Raw genomic sequence first — 20,289 nt, 5'->3', positions numbered from 1 at the left:
CCTTGTGTCATTCGTGTGTCATCTGTGTCATCCGTGTGTCATCAGTGTTTTCCATTAGTATGTCATCCATGTGTCATCAGAGTTTTCCATCCTTGTGTCATCAGTGTTCTCCCTCCCTGTGTCATCCGTGTGTTGTTTGTCATCCGTGTGTCATTAGTGCTTTCCATCCTTGTGTCATCCGTGTGTTATTTGTTTGTCATCCGTGTGTCATTAGTGCTTTCCATCCTTGTGTCATCCGTGTGTCCGTTTTTACCATCAGTGTGTCACCAGTGTTTTTCCGGTATGGATGAAGAAATAAATAAATTACACATCTTCTCCTATACTGTGCAATGTTAATCACGGACAGCACACGGACGGCACACGGACGGCGCACAGTCAGCACACAGACGGCACACGGACGGCATATGTACAGCACACAGATGTTTTTCATGGACCCACAGACTTGTATTGGCCATTGTCATTCGTACTGCCGGAATAAAATGTACACATCTCATGTGTGTTGCATGAACCTACGGTCAGTGTAAAAACACGGACATGTGAACAGCAGGTTGTAATGGGTTTGTGCTGTATCTGTGAAGAAAACCGCATAGCACATGTACTGGAAACACGGAAGTGTGAACGAGACTTAGACTGTCAGCCGACCCTGTGGGTAGCAGAGGCTTTAGCTGACGTTAGTCTATTGTGTATGGGGCCTTTATTGTCCCATCTGTGCTCTGAGGAATCAGAGACTTGTTTCTATGCACAATGCTGCTTGACAACCCGCTAAACAGCCGAGCGTTGTCAGGCCGGGTGTTCATAGCAACCAGACTGCAGTGAGTAGTAATGAGGCAGCAGAGTGACTACTAAACTGGTATTTGAGTTCCAGAAAATGTGCTTTACTCACCATTCCAGGTCTAGCGCTGAGTCTCCGCCGCTGCTTCCGACGTCAGCATTTGCAGCGTTGATTTCACATCAATAGCACTGCAGCTAATCTTTGGGCTCTAAGTGGTTAGGGCCATCTGCTTGGGCTGACCCGCACAGCTCTCACCGATTGGCTGCAGCGCTGTCAATGTGACGTCAGCACTGCAGACAATAACAATCCTGAAGCAGCGGCGGAGATTCAGTGATGGATCCTAAAAAGATGAGCAAAGCACAGTTAAAAAAAAAAAAACAGGAATAGGATTTCTGATATTGAAAATGAATAAGTCTCCCCAAAAATATGAATAATGATTTTATTTGTCCTTTTTTCAGTGAGATTATTTTAGTTTATAAAATAGTTCACAATAAAAAAAAATTATGGGATGGAGATGGGCGCACTGCAAGTGATAGGCTGAAGAATGGGACAGATGCTCGATACCTGCTGCTCACACACATCAGACGAGGCGCCACCTGCCCAATTCACCACTGGATGCCAATGACAGCAAAGCCGGATTACCCCCGTGATAGGACTAAGCTGCAATACCACTGACAACCTGAAATTAGATGTGGCGCTGTTTATTGCAGAAAACAGTTTTCTACTGCTGTACAACCCCTTTAACAATATATCTTTCTTTGGTGATAAAATGGCTATAGGGCCCAAATGATAATGGAATTTCCACCTTTTATTGTCTAGTATTTGGTGTTTCTCCTTCGACTCATTGGGGGACACAGAGACTGTGGGTGTGTGCTTCTGCCGTCTGGAGGCTGACACTAAGTATACAAAAAAAGAGTTAGCTCCTCCTCCGCCGCATACACCCTCGCCCCCAGACCGGGCGTAACTCAGTTTTTTGCTTAGTGTCTGATGGAGGCACACGCAGTCTGGAGCTCCAGACTAGTTTTTTTTTTTTTTTTTTCTTCCCTTTCTATGAAGATAAGATAGGGGCGACGGATCCTATAGAGAGGGTCCGATCTCCCCAAATCATCAACGGGCGACCACGTGTGAGTAGCCCTCCACGTGTTTCCTCTCCCGCACCGAGGGACACATCTGGGACTTTTCCCCAGACAACCATTTTTCTTTGTTATTTTTTAAAGAGGCGGCAACGCATCCTGATAAGAGGATTCGGTTTCCCCATGAACCCCAACGGGCGAGCACGTGTGAGTGATCCTCCACGTTGTTCCTCTCCTGCAACGTGGGAATTCATTAATGCCCCTACCACCCCTAGGTAGTGAGACCAGGGGTGGAGTTGGAGGCGCAGGTGAGCCAAGGGATCGAAGCGTCGAAGAGACACAAGGTTTTTACCGGTGCAGTAGCCTCCCCCTCCCTGCCCAGGGATGGGGTTGAGAGCACCACAAGAGAGCCCCCACGGCGGCCCGGCTCACCTTTGTTAATGGGCGTGGAGTGCGGCCAGAGCCCCGTCGGCGGCCGCGGCCCCCGCTGTATGGGGAGGTCCGAGGTTCCGAGCGCCCGCCCGCCGACTTCCGTGGGTAGCCGGAAGCCCCGCCCACTAACTTCCGGGGGAGGAGAGCGGCGGGCGCGCACAGTTACCGGGGAGCTCCCGCCCCCCTCCCTCGAACGCCGCACGTGGAGTGCGGCCAGAAGCCCCGTCGGCGGCCACGGTCCCCGCTGTATGGGGAGGTCCGGAGTTCCGCGCGCCCGCCCGCCGACTTCCGGGGGTAGCCGGAAGCCCCGCCCACTAACTTCCGGGGGAGGAGAGCGGCGGGCGCGCACAGTTACCGGGGAGCTCCCGCCCCCCTCCCCCTCCTCACATTTCCTCGCCGAAGTGCGGCCGGAAGCCGCCGCCTATCTCCCGGAGTGCGCCGCAAGTGCCCCGGCGAGTAACGCCGCACGCCCTGTGGAAGAGATGCAAGGTGGGACATTACCGGTGGGTGAGTGCAACCCCGTTTCGAGTGCCGCACTAGTAGTCAAGGAAGGGGTTATCCTCCTCCTCCTACCCTACCTTGCAATATGTCTGGCAAAGGGAAAGCTCACTCTTTCCTATACGCTGTTTGCGTTTCCTGTGGGGTCAGGCTGCCTAAGGCGCAGCCGGGTAAATTTTGTGAAGCCTGCGAGTCGGAGCGAGCCCAGGAGCCCCCCATTGTTGCAGAGCCCAGAGGTCAGGACCCCCCAGAATGGGCGGTGTCTTTATCACACTCTATGATGTCCCTTACAAGGGCAATTGAGTCTCTTCGAGGCCCGGGCAGGGACAAGGATGGTGGTCTGCCAGCGGAAGACAGCTCGTCCACGTCTCAGGACCCTCCGACCGTTAGAGGCCGCTCCAGCACCAGACAAGCTCATGGCAAGAGAGCTCTTCCCCGTCGGCCGGGCCCTCTGGGGCTTCGGCGGCGGATATTAGGGCATCTCGTTCCCCGTCGCCGAGCTCAGGAAGCGAGCAGGATGAGGGCGAGGAGGAGGAGGAGGCCTGGAATCCAGAAATCCTGGGATACCAAGACTCGGTGGACAGCCTCATTGAGGCAGTCAACCAGACATTAGAGATCGAGGACGATGTGTCCACGGCCTCAGGTCACAAGGTCTCCTTCAAGAAGACCAGGCGACCGCATAGAAGGTTTGCCACGCATCCGGAGTTCGAGGAGCTAGTCCAGAAACATAGGGAACACCCGGATAAGCGTTTTGCAATGCAAAAAACGCTGCAAGCAAAGTATCCGTTTCCTCCTGAACTCCATAAAGGATGGGTGGAGTCGCCAGTAGTGGACCCACCGGTATCACGTTTAGCATCAAGATCGCTATTGTCGATACCCAGCGGTTCTTCTATCAAGGACCCAACTGATCGCCTTATAGAGGGGATTGCCCGCTCGGTGTATGAGGCAGCGGGGTCGGCCCTGGCCCCCTCCTTTGCGGCTACTTGGGTGGCTAAGGCCATGGTTTCATGGGCGGACGCTCTGCATAATGCCCTCCAAAACAGAGATCTGCCTGCGGAGGTCTTGGAGGTGACAAATCAGATATCAGGGGCAAGTGATTTTCTCGTCAGCGCCTCTCTGGACGCGGCCGAGTGTTCTGCTGTGGCAGCAGAAAATGCGATCGCCGTTAGGCGAGCATTATGGCTGAGATTGTGGAAAGCGGATTCTATCTCCAAAAAATCCTTGACCTCATTGCCTTTTCAGGGCAATCGGTTGTTCGGTGAGAAGCTTGATAAGCTTATCTCAGAAGCCACAGGGGGGAGGAGTAGTTTCCTCCCGCAGCAGAGGACTTGGCCAGCATTCGGGCAGACACAGAGGCGTTTTCGGCCCTTTCGTAACCCCTGGAGGGGGACTTCGGCCAGAGCATCCACCTCCGCAAATGATGGTCAGATTAGGCAAACCTCTTACAGAGCCAATCCGCTGGGTAGAGGCCGAGGCCGTTTGCCCAGAACGAGGGGGGCCAGATCCCAAAAGCCTCCAGCAAAATGACTCGAGGCGCTTCGTACCTACGGACGACAGAGTGGGCGGACGCCTACTAAGGTTCAGCCACGTTTGGGTCGCAGTGGCACGCGACGCTTGGGTGGCAGAATTGATATCGTCCGGGTACAAGATAGAGTTTGTCGGACTCCCGCCACGGCGATTCTTCCGTTCCCGGCTTTCCGGAACAGAATCGCAGGCAGAGGGTTTGTTACAGGCCATAATGACGCTACAGCGCAACGGGGTCATTGTCCCAGTGCCGAAAAGCGAAGAGACACAAGGTTTTTACTCCAACCTGTTTTCGGTCCCCAAAAAAGACGGGACAGTAAGGCCAGTACTAGATCTAAAAATCCTGAACAAATTCATCAGAGTCAGGCGGTTCCGGATGGAATCCCTCCGTTCGGTCATTGCAGCCATGGATCCAGGGGAGTTTCTGGCCTCGATCGATGTGCAGGATGCATATCTGCACATTCCGATTTTTCCTCCACACCAGAGGTTCCTGCGTTTTGCGATCGGAGGGCGACATTTTCAATTTGTTGCTCTGCCCTTCGGTCTGGCCACTGCTCCCAGAGTCTTTACGAAGATAATGGCGGTGGTTATGGCCATCCTGCATGCTTGGGGCATAACGGTACTACCTTACCTGGACGACCTTTTGGTAAAGGGGCCGTCGTTTCAGGCGTGCCAGGAGAATGTCAGTATCACGCTGGATACCCTGGCCCGTCTAGGCTGGTTGATCAATCGGAACAAGTCGTCCTTGGTTCCAGCCCAGAGAATCGTATTCCTAGGCATCTTTTTCAACACCTCCCGGGGGCTGGTGATCCTCCCTCAGGACAAGGCGCGAAGTATCAAACAGGGGGTACGGAACCTTCTACAGCCGGGCTCCAGATCCATCCGGTACGGCATGAGTGTGTTGGGCAGAATGGTGGCAGTGATGGAGGCAATCCCGTTTGCCCAGTTCCATCTCCGTCCACTTCAGCATGCGCTCTTGTCAGCATGGGACCGAAGGCTGCTATCCCTCAGTCATCGGTGCAATTTGTCTCCGCTGGTCCGACGATCACTCCGATGGTGGACTCGCGACTCGTCTCTGGTCCAGGGGAAACCCTTTCCCCCGGAACAGTGGTTGGTGGTGACGACCGATGCAAGCCTGCAGGGTTGGGGAGCAGTTTTCCAGAGTCACACAGCCCAGGGGCGGTGGTCCATTCGGGAGGTAATTCTCCCGATCAACATTCTGGAGATACGGGCAATACGATTGGCCCTGCAACAGTTTCAGTGTTTGCTGAGACACCGGCCGGTGCGCATTCAGTCGGACAATGCTACAGCAGTAGCGTATGTAAACCATCAAGGGGGCACGCGCAGCCAAGCAGCCATGCGCGAGGTTGGGCTGGTACTGCGTTGGGCCGAGAAGAACCACGTGGTAATTTCAGCGGTGCACATTCCGGGAGTCGAAAACTGGGCGGCAGATTTTCTCAGCCGACAGGGGGTCGCGGCAGGGGAATGGTCCCTGCACCCCGAGGTTTTTCAACAGATCTGCCAACGGTGGGGGACACCAGACGTGGACCTTATGGCATCCAGAGAGAACGCCAAAGTACAAAGGTTCGTCGCTCGATCCCTCGACCCGCAGGCAATCGCAGCAGACGCTCTGGTGCTTCCGTGGAGCCAGTTTCGTCTCCCGTACTTGTTCCCCCCGCTACCTCTGCTTCCAAGAGTCATCAGAAAGTTAAGGAGAGAGAAGGTTCCAGCAATTCTGCTGGCCCCAGACTGGCCTCGGCGGGCCTGGTATGCAGATCTGGTTCAGCTAGTGGTGGACGTACCCTGGCGTCTCCCAGATCGGCCGGACTTGCTGTCCCAGGGGCCGATCTACCATCCGAACTTAGGGGCCCTGTGTTTGACGGCGTGGCCATTGAATCTTGGCTGTTAACACAGGCAGGATTCAGGCGCGATGTGGTGGCCACGATGGTGAGTGCCCGAAAGCCTTCCTCGGCGAGAGTATATCATCGGACTTGGGAAGTTTTTTTCCGTTGGTGTAGGGATCGCGGAGTGGCTCCTCTGGTTTTTTCGATCCCCAACGTACTGGCTTTTCTGCAGGCAGGGCTGGACGCAGGATTGGCTCCGAGTTCGCTCAGAACGCAAATCTCGGCCCTGTCGGTGCTTTTCCAATGAAAGGTCGCTTCGGTCTGGCAGGTTAGGATGTTTATGCAGGGGGTCGCACATTTAGTACCCCCCTATAAGGCGCCGACGGAATCATGGGACCTGAACTTGGTGCTCAGGGCCCTTCAGGAGCCTCCTTTCGAACCGTTACAAGAAGTCTCCTTACCTTACCTGTCCAGGAAGGTCGTTTTTCTGGTAGCTATTACGTCTATTAGGCAGGTTTCGGAATTGGCGGCTTTATCTTGTAAACCGCCGTTCCTGACTTTTTATAAGGATAAGGTAGTTTTAAGGCCAGCTCCTCCCTTCTTGCCGAAGGTTGTCTCTGCATTCCATATCAACGAAGACATTGTCTTACCCTCGTTTTGCCCGGCACCGGTGCACAGGGTAGAAAAGGCATTGCACACCTTGGATCTGGTAAGAGCTCTTAGGAGGTATGTGACAAGGACAGCACCTTTCCGCCGGACAGACTCTCTATTCGTGATCCCAGAAGGGCGGCGGAAGGGGCTCGCTGCGTCCAAAGCGACTTTGGCCAGATGGGTTCGCCTGACGATCCAAGAATCTTATGAAATCAGTGGCACGCCGGTTCCGGCAGGGATCAAGGCACACTCGGCTCGAGCAGTGGGTGCCTCATGGGCACTGCGACACCAAGCTTCAGCGGAACAGGTGTGCAAAGCAGCTACCTGGTCCAGCTTGCATACGTTTGTCAAACATTATAACGTACATACCCAGGCATCCTCGGATGCAAGCCTGGGAAGAAAGATTCTCCAGGCAGCAGTTGCGCACCTCTAATCAGGGGCGCAAAATAGCATGGATTGGGTGAGCTAAGATCCCGCCCAGGGACTGCTTTAGAACGTCCCACAGTCTCTGTGTCCCCCAATGAGTCGAAGGAGAAACATGGATTTTTGTGAGTACTCACCGTAAAATCCTTTTCTCCGAGACGCTCATTGGGGGACACAGCACCCACCCTACTAGCCAGTTGGCTTTTGCTTATTTTGAGTTATACAAATCCTTATGTAAGGATCAGGGTGGTCCCTTTTCCAGACGTATAATTTCTTGCCTGAATTTAAGGCGCGTTCTCCTACTGCTTATGCACTAAACTGAGTTACGCCCGGTCTGGGGACGAGGGTGTATGCGGCGGAGGAGGAGCTAACTCTTTTTTTGTATACTTAGTGTCAGCCTCCAGACGGCAGAAGCACACACCCACAGTCTCTGTGTCCCCCAATGAGCGTCTCGGAGAAAAGGATTTTACGGTGAGTACTCACAAAAATCCATGTTTTTCACCTGTATACTACTTTCGCCTAATTCTTTTCATTCACGCCTTTTTAAAAGTGTGTTTTATACGTATTCTCCTGGTTAGTTGTTTTCTACTTATGCTCACCATTGTAGTCAGAGGTTTGGTGTTTTCAGATATTTTCGGCTTTTCCATCAATTGAGATGGTTTAAAAAGAGGCAAACTTTTTCACGAATGTGCTCCAATTAAGCCCTGCTTGGAATAATTTCATGTATGTGTTTTTCGTGCAAAATTTACACTTTAGCAACTAAAATGTTGCGAAACAGGTGAAAGGCAAAATTAAAACGCATTTTAAATTTTCAGCAAAATTCACGTCACGAACCGCATACGCCTTGAAGTATTTGGAACGAAAAAAAAAAAAGCCAACAAAAACCACAAGGCAAAAGCCCCCACAAATAATGAATCGGGCCCATGGCACATGTACTGTAGGTAACATCACTGATGTCAGCGTTCAGTCTTTTAGGCCGGTTTCACACGTCCTGATATTTCCAGTACGGTAAACGGTAGCGGAGATATCAGTGTCCATGTGTCTGTATGTGTACTACGTGCGGCACACGTGTGGGAACCGAATGCCACCCATGTGCCGCATCAGAACCGCACGGACGGCCACCGGGGAAGAAGCGCTACTGTAAGCCACTGTCCCCCAACAGGGGGTGGTGAAGCCGGCTGTCATCCGTTTTCCCTTGCTCTGCTGCGATCACCGCGAGCGAGTAGGAATGAAAAACTGACCTGCTATGACCTCAGGACTGTTGGAGAATGCAAGTGATGAGGTCACTGTATCAGAGCTTGAACTGCTGTGACCTCATCACTTGCATTTTCCAATGGTCCTGAGGTCACAGCAGGTCAGTTTTTAATTCATTCATTCTCCCCTGCTCACCGGCAGAGCAGGGGAGAATGGATGACAGCTGTGTTCATCACCTGCTGCCGGCGAACAGCGGCTTACAGTAGAGCTACTTCCCTGGCGGCCAGCCGTGCACACGGAGGACAGTGTGCACTGTTCTCCGTGTGCACCACGTTTTGCGGCCCGTGCTAAAACGGACATGTCTGCGTGTTTTGCACATGGACATACGGTCCGTGAAAACACACTGACATGTGCATAGACCCATTCATTTGAATGAATCTACGTGTGTCACTGTCTCCAGTAAGTGAGAAAACTGTCACCACACAGACCGGAGACACTGACGTGTGAAACCGGCCTTAAGGGTCTTTTTGTATTCGTTGCCTTTTCTTTTTTTGCACGTGGTTCCTCAAAATGGCGCTTGCAGTTCATGACTTTTGTGCAAAACCAAAACAGCCTTTATTTTAGGTCTTTACTATTTTTTGCAACTTCTTAGTGCAATAAGTTGCATATGTTGCAAAAAAAGTTGCACTTTTTGATGTCGCACGCAGTGGTGAATGAAGAAAAACAAACAGATGAACACGTAAAATATGTCTTTAAAAAAATGAAAAGCAGGCGAAAAATACACAAAAGTAGACAAAAAAAAAAATGGTGCAGTCTACATTCTCCACAGACGAGCACTTTACATTCAGTTTCGTTTCTCTTTGGAGTGTGGAGGAAACCCGAGTAAAGGCAGAGAAGACAGTCAGACCCATGTAGATGATTTCCACTCATGGCCTCTGCACAGATCATGCCATGAAACCTGCATTCGGTTGCAATTTCTATAAAGTTTTTTATGTCGATATCTGATGTTTTTGCCGTTTGCCCACAATACTTTCAGTATGAGTAAACTGCTTCTGAGCCCAAAAAATGTGTCTGCCATATAACTCCTTGTGATGTTTATGAACCAGTCACTGTAACCAATGAAACTGCAGTAGTAGCCAAAGAGAGTTTACTTTTTTCTTTTTTTTTTTTGAAACAGCGCCACTTTTGACCCTAGGTTGCATCTGGTATTGCAGCTAAGTGATGGCATATGGGGCAAGTTATCAGGATCCATCAGTGATCCAAGATTAATAATAAACTCACAGACAGTAACTAGATCTCAGCAAGGCTGGGAACATTTAAGAAAAAAACTAGTTTATCTGCCCCCATATTGTGTTTCACTGGGACATGTAACAAATTGTAAACTCCTAGAATATAAACTGAAAAAAAATGATGGGCTTTACAATATATGTAAACAGATAACAAAAGTTTATTTACATAATTGTAAATATTGTGTAATATTCTGCTAAAGTTTCCACAATGACAGAAAAACCTAGAAAGAAGCCAAAAACCTGGGGTGGACAAACAATCACTGTATGATTGTGGTAAGGGGCCGGATTGGGGGGTGGTCCACTGCTTACCACGTCCGGACGACACAGGCGAAGCAAGGACAAAACGGAGGCAGAGTTCAGTTGTAACAGTTCCGGATTTTATTTGTCGTCCTCCTGACGACCACAACCACGTACCGCAGCCTCTTTACAGTTCTCCGTCTCCAGGCCCAGGTACCTGCACCTTTCCTCCAGTCGAAGTAACGTCCCTCGCGGATCTTTCGCTGGGGCTGTCCTAGACCAGTCTACCGCCAGCGCTTCACCTGCCCGAGGTCGTTGTCCAATCGGTACCCCCGGGACCTCGTCTGTCCTGCGGTCCGTCGGGTCAGGGCCACCCCCCTGACTGTCTCTTTCCTGTCAGTCCCCTAGTCGAGCTCTTCGCTGTTCTCTGTCTTCTGCTGAGCTCCTCCCGGGACTAGCCTGCCTGGAACCCCAACCAGTCCTATTTATCCCCTCTCTCACCAGGAATTCCCCTCCTGGGTTCCTATCTCCCCGCCCCCATGACTAAGCGTTTCTCAAGCCCTAAGCTGCTGTTGAGTCCTGAACTACTCCCCCCTGCCATCTTGTGGTCATTTCTAGGTACTGCACTCTCTTGTCTGTCTTTCCCAGCTATCACCCTACTGTCCTTGTCAATCTCCGTCCATAGTGCACGAACCGTTCCCTCCTACTTCCAGTCAAGTCTGTCCGTCAAGTCACCTTCCCCACATGATCACAGTGGATGGTAATGGGTAATATATATATATATAGAGTTAGGAAAGAGTCGTGATCAATTCTGATGCACAACCTGTGTTTAAAAGAACCTAATATTCCTTCATAAGAATTGATCACGACTCTTTCCTATCTCTATATATGGATAACCCATTACCATCCACTGTGATCATACAGTGATTGTTTGTCTAGTTTTTGGCTTCTTTCTAGGTTCTTTGTCCTTGTTGAAACTTTGTAACTATTGTGTAATATTCTCTAATTATGTAAATAAACTTTTGATATCTGTTTACATATATTGTAAAGCACTCCAATTTTTTCAGTTCAATGCTCCAAGAATAAGTATCTTAAAAGAAAGTTGATGAGCCTCCCCTGATGCGTAAGGTTGGTAGTAAGACTAGTAGGCTACATTCACATGGCCGTAGAAAGAGTCAGATTTTTCATCTATATTGTCATCCTTATTGATCAGCAGTGAATACAATTTACAAGACCAAAATCAGTTTAATAAGTCTCATCCAAAATACAAAAAAAAAGACTAGAGCATACTGCGTTTTGTTTTTTTTTTCACGTGCACTTTCGGTCAATCTGCAAAAAAAAAAAAAAAAAAAAAAAAAGCTGTGTCCTAAACAGCCCTATTTATCTTTAATGTAAATTTTAGATGTCTTTATTATTGGTAAAAAAATCTTTTATATTGTTATCAAAAGTTACCGAGAAAAAAAATGGCTTTAATGCACCTGAATCCAATCTGCCTAATATGTGTCTGAAGAGCCTGTAATGCTTTTATCCAATTTCCAACCTTTCTTCTCTAAACTCGTTTGTTCCATCTTCCGCCGTAATATCTTGTTTTTCTTTTATGAAAAGGTACATGGCTCCGGAATTACTCGATGATTCGATAAGCATGCAGCACTTTGAGTCATTCAAATGTGCAGACATCTACTCCCTGGGCTTAGTATACTGGGAAATAGCCCGGAGATGTTCTGTGGGAGGTTGGTATCTACGCTTTATTTTTTACTTTATTAGTTTAATTTGATTTATTAATTAGGTTGTTTCTGTTATTTTACAAAATTTGCGTAATATTATCGAAAGCCACAATAAACTCCTTATCCTACACGCTTACTAAGGGTATTCCGCTAATGCCTAGTCATAGGGTCTTCTTTGGAATTATGCCTATGCTATAGTGGCCGGTAGGTCGTAATGAAAGGTAAATGAAGTGTTTGTATAAACATGGCCGTATATCTTTGGATATTTTTAATGGTGGTTTAAGCTCCCTTGGTGAGAAGGTGGATGCTGTGTGCTATAAATACCAGAAATGTATCAAAATATTCAGGATTGAGAGTCCTCAGTAGTTGATACCTTTTAATGGCTAACTGAAAAGATGGTAATACATTGCAAGCTTTCGAGACTACTCAGGTCTCTTCATCAGGCTAGACTAATACAAAATCTGAAGTCACATATTTATGCACAATACAGCCTAGAAAAAATGCAATAGATAAGACAAGTGACGTGAAGCAGAACTATCAATATGGGAGAGGGAGAAACATAAATATAAACATTGGACCAGTTCATAGATAAGGAGTCTGGATGTTTTATGGTCCTCTGATTGGGGTCTAGTTCTGTGTTGCCCTGCAAGGTTTTAAAAGGAAATTCCTTAATTGATGTAAAAAGACATAAATCCATGCGACACATTCATTCCAGCACTGAGAGTGTCAAAGTTCGTCATAAATTTGTACTCCCAAACTCGTCTCTCTATCTGAGATGTGAAGTTACCTTTCAATACCAGTAATTTCATATCCATGCTGCTGTGATCAGGGATACAGAAATGTTTTGCCACAGGTAGATCCATTCTTTTTTCTCTTATTGTGTGACGATGAGCATTCATCCTTGTTCTAAGCTTTTGCCCTGTCTCCCCCACATACAGACCCCCAGTTGGACATTTAGTACAAATAATTAAGTACACCACATTAGATGTAATGCAGGTGAAAGTACCTGGGATCTTGTAGTCCTGATGTGAGTTGGGGATCTTTATCTTGTCCGTGGTCATTATAAATGGACAGGTTTTACATTTTTTCTGGTTGCAAGGAAAGGTTCCTGCAGCTGTTGGAGAGGACAGGGAGCTTCTGACAATGATGCTTCTTAAATTTGGGGGCTGCCTAAAACACAGCAGTGGGGGGTCTGGAAAAATTGATTTTAATCGGGCATCTTTTTGTAGTAAAGGTTGTAATTTCCGTGCAGCTCCCCTTAGCACCTCCAGATTTGGGTTGTAGGTGACTACTAGAGGCACTCGGTTATTTTCTTCTTTAGCTTTGTAATGTAGCAGGTGATTCCTTGACAATCTGGTGGCTCTTGTAATTTGGTTTTCAATTGTTCTTGGATGGTAACCCTGATTCAAAAAGGTTTTTTTGAGGCGACCAAGGTGTTTGTCTCTATCCATGGGGTTGGAACATATACGATTGTATCTGATGGCTTGGCTATAGATAATAGAGTTCTTTATGTGTTTTGGATGGACACAACTGACCTATTGAATAAACTAGCAGCAATAGGTCCTCTACCAGAAGGAACCATCCTGGCCACCATGGATGTGGAATCTTTGTACTCTAATATCCCACACCAAGATGGTTTACATGCCTGCAAATTCTTCATGGAAAACACAGGGACTGATGCTGATGCCGTGGTGAAACTTATAAAATTCATCCTCACCCACAATTACTTTGAATTTGACAACAGGATCTATCTACAGGAGACTGGCACAGCTATGGGAAGTAAAATGGCTCCACAGTATGCAAATCTTTTCATGGCCAAGCTTGAAAGCGATTTTTTGTCCTCATGCCCCATCAGGCCCCTGGCCTACTACCGCTTCATTGATGATATTTTAATCATCTGGACGGAGTCTGAGCAACAGCTAAAGACGTTCCACGAACAGTTTAATCAATTTCATCCCACCATCAATTTAACACTCAACTACTCCAGTACCGAGATTAATTTTTTGGACACCATCATTAAGCTAAAAAACAATGAAATAGAGACATCCCTGTATCAGAAGCCAATCGACCGTCCAACATACCTTAAATGGGACAGTTTCCATCCAAAACACATAAAGAACTCTATTATCTATAGCCAAGCCATCAGATACAATCGTATATGTTCCAACCCCATGGATAGAGACAAACACCTTGGTCGCCTCAAAAAAACCTTTTTGAATCAGGGTTACCATCCAAGAACAATTGAAAACCAAATTACAAGAGCCACCAGATTGTCAAGGAATCACCTGCTACATTACAAAGCTAAAGAAGAAAATAACCGAGTGCCTCTAGTAGTCACCTACAACCCAAATCTGGAGGTGCTAAGGGGAGCTGCACGGAAATTACAACCTTTACTACAAAAAGATGCCCGATTAAAATCAATTTTTCCAGACCCCCCACTGCTGTGTTTTAGGCAGCCCCCAAATTTAAGAAGCATCATTGTCAGAAGCTCCCTGTCCTCTCCAACAGCTGCAGGAACCTTTCCTTGCAACCAGAAAAAATGTAAAACCTGTCCATTTATAATGACCACGGACAAGATAAAGATCCCCAACTCACATCAGGACTACAAGATCCCAGGTACTTTCACCTGCATTACATCTAATGTGGTGTACTTAATTATTTGTACTAAATGTCCAACTGGGGGTCTGTATGTGGGGGAGACAGGGCAAAAGCTTAGAACAAGGATGAATGCTCATCGTCACACAATAAGAGAAAAAAGAATGGATCTACCTGTGGCAAAACATTTCTGTATCCCTGATCACAGCAGCATGGATATGAAATTACTGGTATTGAAAGGTAACTTCACATCTCAGATAGAGAGACGAGTTTGGGAGTACAAATTTATGACGAACTTTGACACTCTCAGTGCTGGAATGAATGTGTCGCATGGATTTATGTCTTTTTACATCAATTAAGGAATTTCCTTTTAAAACCTTGCAGGGCAACACAGAACTAGACCCCAATCAGAGGACCATAAAACATCCAGACTCCTTATCTATGAACTGGTCCAATGTTTATATTTATGTTTCTCCCTCTCCCATATTGATAGTTCTGCTTCACGTCACTTGTCTTATCTATTGCATTTTTTCTAGGCTGTATTGTGCATAAATATGTGACTTCAGATTTTGTATTAGTCTAGCCTGATGAAGAGACCTGAGTAGTCTCGAAAGCTTGCAATGTATTACCATCTTTTCAGTTAGCCATTAAAAGGTATCAACTACTGAGGACTCTCAATCCTGAATATTTTTCTATCTACTGGCTAACACGGTACAAAGATATACATCTTTCCTGTATCAGAAATGTATCATTGACCCTGCGGTTTCTTGCTTTGCTCCAGGTGTAGTGGATGAATACCAGTTGCCTTATTATGATATGGTGCCTTCTGATCCTTCACTGGAAGACATGAGAAAAGTTGTTTGTGACCAAAAATTGCGGCCCAACATTCCTAACCAGTGGCAAAGTTTTGAGGTACCGTTTTTTTAATAAATATGTAAAATAAGTGACAAACTAAAAACAGTATTAGGACTTATTCAGACGTCCAATATTTTCGCGTACGATAAAATCGGACCCATTATTCTGATCCGAGTTTGATAAGACTTTGATCAGAGAGTTATCCGATTCTCTTGTACATGGAGAAATCAAAAAAAATTCTCCACCTTCTCCTTTCTGACAGTTCTTCCGCGTGCTGTCTGATTTTTTTCACGGACCCATTGACTTGCATTGCTGATTTTGATCCGACCCTTAGATCAAAATCGGAAGGAGCAGGTTCTACTTCGAAACACGTTGCAATAAATTGGAAGTTTTTCATACTTACCACCTGGATTAACCTTTGTTAGCGCCCGGGATCCCACGCACTCCAATCTCCATTATTAATTTTACTCATCTGTGTAGTGTCGAAATAACACTGCAGTACATTCAAATAGGGTAATTAGTGGCATCTTCTGCCTTTTCATAGGCTTGGGTATTACAGTGGGTACGGAAAGTATTCAGACCCCTTTAAATTTTTCACTCTTTGTTTCATTTTTTCTCATTAATGTACACTCTGCACCCCATCTTGACTGAAAAAAACAGAAATGAAGAAATTTTTGTACATTTATTAAAAAAGAAAAACTGAAATATCACATGGTCATTAGTATTCAGACCCTTTGCTCAGTCACTCATATTTAAGTCACATGTTGTCCATTTCCGTGTGATCCTCCTTGAGATGGTTCTACTCCTTCATTGGAGTCCTGCTGTGTTTAATTAAACTGATAGAACTTGATTTGTAAAGGCGCACACCTGTCTATATAAGACCTCACAACTCACAGTGCATGTCAGACCAAATGAGAATCATGAGGTCAAAGGAACTGGCCAAGGAGCTCAGAGACAGAATTGTGGCAAGGCACAGATCTGGCCATGGTTACAAAAGAATTTCTGCAGTACTCAAGGTTCCTAAGACCACAGTGGCCTCCATAATCTTTAAATGGAAGAAGTTTGGGACCACTAGAGGTAAAGAAGAACCTCAAGATCACTGTGGCTGAGCTCCACAGATGCAGTAGGGAGATGGGAGAAAGTTCCACAAAGTCAACTATCACTGCAGTCCTCCACCAGTCGGGACTTTATGGCAGAGTGGCCCGACGGAAGCCTCTCCTCAGTGCAATTGCTCCTACTGGCCAGTTTCCTACTCCACACTGATGAGGGGCAATACCACGAAACAGCTGTCTGTGGATGGATACCATGTTTTGGCATAGGTGGTTTCCTTCATTGGAGACTGCCCTTCCCGTGGTTATTCCCTCCCGGGGAAAGACCTGGCTAGTCATTGCTTGCGTTGAGAAACATGTGATGGTGTCTCCGCGGCTTGTGTTTTGCATATATTTACATATTTCCCATAAGGGTGGGGGCATTGCCCTAGAATCACTGCATTGAGAAACATGTTATGGTGTCTCCGCAGTGTTGGATGTTGATCTCCATGAGTTCATTCATCCTCATTTTTCACTCTCCTCAGTGCAAGACATACAGTACTGTACTGTATGAAAGCCCGCATAGTTTTCTAAAAAACACATGAAGGACTCCCAGACTATGAGAAATAAGATTCTTTGGTCTGATGCGATGAAGATAGAACTTTTTGGTGATAATTCTAAGCGGTATGTATGGAGAAAGCAAGGCACTGCTTATCACCTGCCCAATACAATCCCAACAGTGAAACATGGTGGTGGCAGCATCATGCTATGGGGTGTTTTTCAGCTGCAGGGACAGGACGACTGGCTGCAATTGAAGGAAGCATGAATGCGGCCAAGTACAGAGATATCCTGGATAAAAACCTCTTCCAGAGTGCACTGGACCTCAGACATGGCTGAAGGTTCACCTCCCAACAAGACAGTGACCCTAAGCACACGGCTAAAATAACAAATGAGTGGCTTCAGAACAACTCTGTGACCATTCCTGACTGGCCCAGCCAGAGACCCGACCTAAACCCAATTGAGCATCTCTGGAGAGACTTGAAAATGGCTGTCCGCCAACGTTCACCATCCAACCTGACTGAACTGGAGAGGATCTGCGAGGAAGAATGGCATAGGATCCCCAAATCCAGGTGTGAAAAACTTGTTGCATCATTCCCAAGAAGACTCATGGCTGTACTAGTGGAGCGCCCTGCGGGGCCTGGGGGTACTCGGTACCGGGCCCGTCGACTTCAGTGGAGGACGGTGTCACGGCGCCGTTGACCCGGTCCGTGGCCCAGAGGCGTCCAGTAATAAAATAGGGGTTTGTTGTGTGGTATTTATGTGGTAAAAATGAAGATAAAGTTTATAGATGGTTAAATACATGACGCCACCTGTGGTATTCTGGTCAGAGGTGACCAGCGCTGCAGTGTTGTTCCCCTGAGACTGTTGATGTGGCGCAGCTGAGGTGAAAATGGCTCTCCACAGGTAGAGCAATAGTCCCAGGGCAAAGATGTTTGATTAATAATTAAGATGGCTGTGAACGTTGGGGTGCAGAGAAATGAGAGAAGGACACAGAGAGGTGCAGTTTCTTTACCTTTTACTGGTAATTGGTTGCAGTCCGGAGTACCACATACAGGTGATGGGATGAGTCCGGCTCACCTGGAGGCATTCAGGGGATCCACCTTGCCAGGTCGGGGTTTAGGACCTTCCTTCTGCGCTTTGTGTGTGGGTCTCCGCTGTATATAACTATGCTGCGACCCTCAATTCTTGATGATTTCACTAACCTGTACGGCTGTCAGCATGAGCCTATTCCACGGGTACCTTCCTTTTCACCGTCAGCCCCGGGCTCCTTATCTGCTGCTGTGCCCTCAGGTGTTCAATGTCGCACAGGAATTTACAATCCCCTGTACTTTCAGATTCGGCTATCAGGGCGTACAGTTCCTGTCAGCCTAGGACTCTGGCGTCCTCTTTCTCTCTATTAGCGCTTTGCTCTGGGGTCTGCTATATGCAGAATTTAGCTTCCCCAGAGCCTCTCCATCTCTGCTCGTCCTTTTTCCTCTTCACAGATCAGGAGAGGGAGCTGATCTGTAAGGAGTTCAAGAGAGGAAGCCGAACTGACAGGATCTTTCAGAAAGATCACTTTACCTCACGTTTCTAACTGTCTTATCATTTCTCCTCACAGCTCACAGCTGCTCTCATTTCCATGACAACCCTCTCAGCTGACTTCTAGCTGACTCACCAACCCCCTCTGCTGGCCAGAATTTATAAGGCAGCTCCCTTTTCTGACCTGCAGCAGGAAATTGTGATTTAATCTATTACCTGGCATGGGGGTCCCTTTCTGCCTCCAAGCATGACTTCACCTCTTAGAGGGAGGTAATGTCACTGTGACAACCGGACTCTGGGGTGTCACATTAGCTCAAAAGGGTGCTTCTACTCAATATTCAGCAAAGGGTCTGAGTACTTATGACCATGTGACATTTCATTTTTTTTTTTTTTTAATTTTCAAAAATTTCTACATTTCTGGTTCTTATCAGTAAAGATGGGGTGCAGAGTGTATGATAATGAGAAAAAAATGAACTTTTTTGAATTTACGAAATGGCTGCAATGAAACAAAGAGTGAAAAATGTAAAGGCGTCTGAATATTTTCCGTACCCACTGTAAGTGTGGGATTAGGCTACATAACACAAAACTGACCAGTGACTCCTGCAAAATCAGTCAAATGTGAATATAGCTGCAAACTGCAGTGACTGCGATAATATACAAATAAACAAGTGCCGCAGCCACTATGTGCGCCAAGGTCTATGTGGTCAGTTAGTGTATTAATGCTGACCTGCATTACTGCTCTGTACTCTGTAACGGGCTGAGCGCTCATCCCATCCGTCTTTAGAGTATGTGCAGACTGCGTCTTATAGACGCAGGCTTACCCGCATTGTTTTTGAAGCAGAAAACGCTGTGCGTCTTTAGGCTACGTGCTCACGTTGCAGAAATGCTGCGGAAATTTCCGCAGCATTTCCGCAACTCCCGCCGCGGGTAAAACGCATGCACATTCACATGCGTTTTTCCCATTAAAAACAAGCGTTTTTTGCTTGCGGAATGCGATTGACAGGTTGGTCACACTTGTCAAGCATCAATACTGTAGTAAAAGATAGGATGTTAAAAATAATAAAAAAATAAAAAATAATGTTATTCTCACCTTCTGATGGCCCCCGATCTGCTCTGTGGCGCTCCCGGCATCTTCCGGTCCCAGTAATGCTTTGCGCGAAGGACTTGAGATGACGTCACACTCGCGAGAGCGCAAATTCATCAGCGATCATTCGAGCAAAGCATTACTGGGACTGGAAGATGCCGGGAGCTTGGTGACAGGCGGGAAGGACTTCGGGGCCGTCGGAGGGTGAGTATATCACTATTTTTTATTTTTAAACTTTATTTGTCTCCTCTCCTCCAGACCCTGGGTACCATCGGCACATGATCCGCTTACTTTGTGCATGGTGGGAATGGCCACATGCGGAAAGTAAGCGGATCAATGCATTCCTACGGGTGCGGAATCGCCGCGGTAAAATACGCAGCATTAGCACAGCATGTGCGGAATGCCATTGGATTGCATGGGATGCTTTTTTTTGCGTTTTCGCAACAAAATCGCGCGTTAAAAAACGCTGCGAAAACGCAAAAAAAAGACACGTGTGCACACAGCCTACAGTCATTCTTGAGGCACCTATGTCAATGCCGTCTTTGTCTTTTTTTTTCATCTCACAAATAAAATATTGGCTTACAAGTATAAGCAACCTGAAGAACTGGACGGTCACTTCTTTTAGCCACTTCACAATGTTCAAAGCGGTTAGAAGTAGTTAAAATCTACGGCGGACGCCTTGTCGTGGCAGATGAATACGCATAAATTTGCCAATCTGTGCCCTATGTGCCTCAGTGCAGCAAATATAGTCTACATGGCAGCAATACAGTCCATATTTATATATTCAGTGTTAATATATCTTAGGGCACTCAATTTGCTGCTACAAGTGTGGGAATTTATTAGTAACAGCTACTGCACCTCTGACCATATTGCTACCAGACTGTTTTATTGTTATATTGAAAGCTAACAACTTTTGTCTCCATCACCCACCATTACCATACAGCACTTAAAGAGGACCTGACACTGTGGCAAAATTGTACACCT

At 47.1% G+C, this 20,289-nt stretch overlaps 1 protein-coding gene across 3 annotated transcripts in view; it reads left to right on the top strand.

Moving 5' to 3' along the window:
* Positions 1-20,289, top strand: part of ACVR1C (activin A receptor type 1C) — a 77,072-nt gene that overhangs the window by 49,106 nt on the left and 7,677 nt on the right. For all 3 annotated transcript variants that reach the window (XM_073545657.1, XM_073545656.1, XM_073545655.1), the window contains exons 7-8: positions 11,543-11,667; positions 15,038-15,168. In XM_073545657.1, the coding sequence (XP_073401758.1) occupies positions 11,543-11,667; positions 15,038-15,168 (256 nt within the window). The remainder of the gene's footprint in view (positions 1-11,542; positions 11,668-15,037; positions 15,169-20,289) is intronic.

The sequence above is a fragment of the Dendrobates tinctorius genome, unplaced genomic scaffold (genome assembly GCF_039654945.1).
Source record: "Dendrobates tinctorius isolate UK_male_01 unplaced genomic scaffold, ASM3965494v1 ptg000143l, whole genome shotgun sequence".
In the NCBI taxonomy this organism is placed as follows: domain Eukaryota; kingdom Metazoa; phylum Chordata; class Amphibia; order Anura; family Dendrobatidae; genus Dendrobates; species Dendrobates tinctorius.
This window is presented reverse-complemented; position numbering and strand designations above follow the sequence as displayed.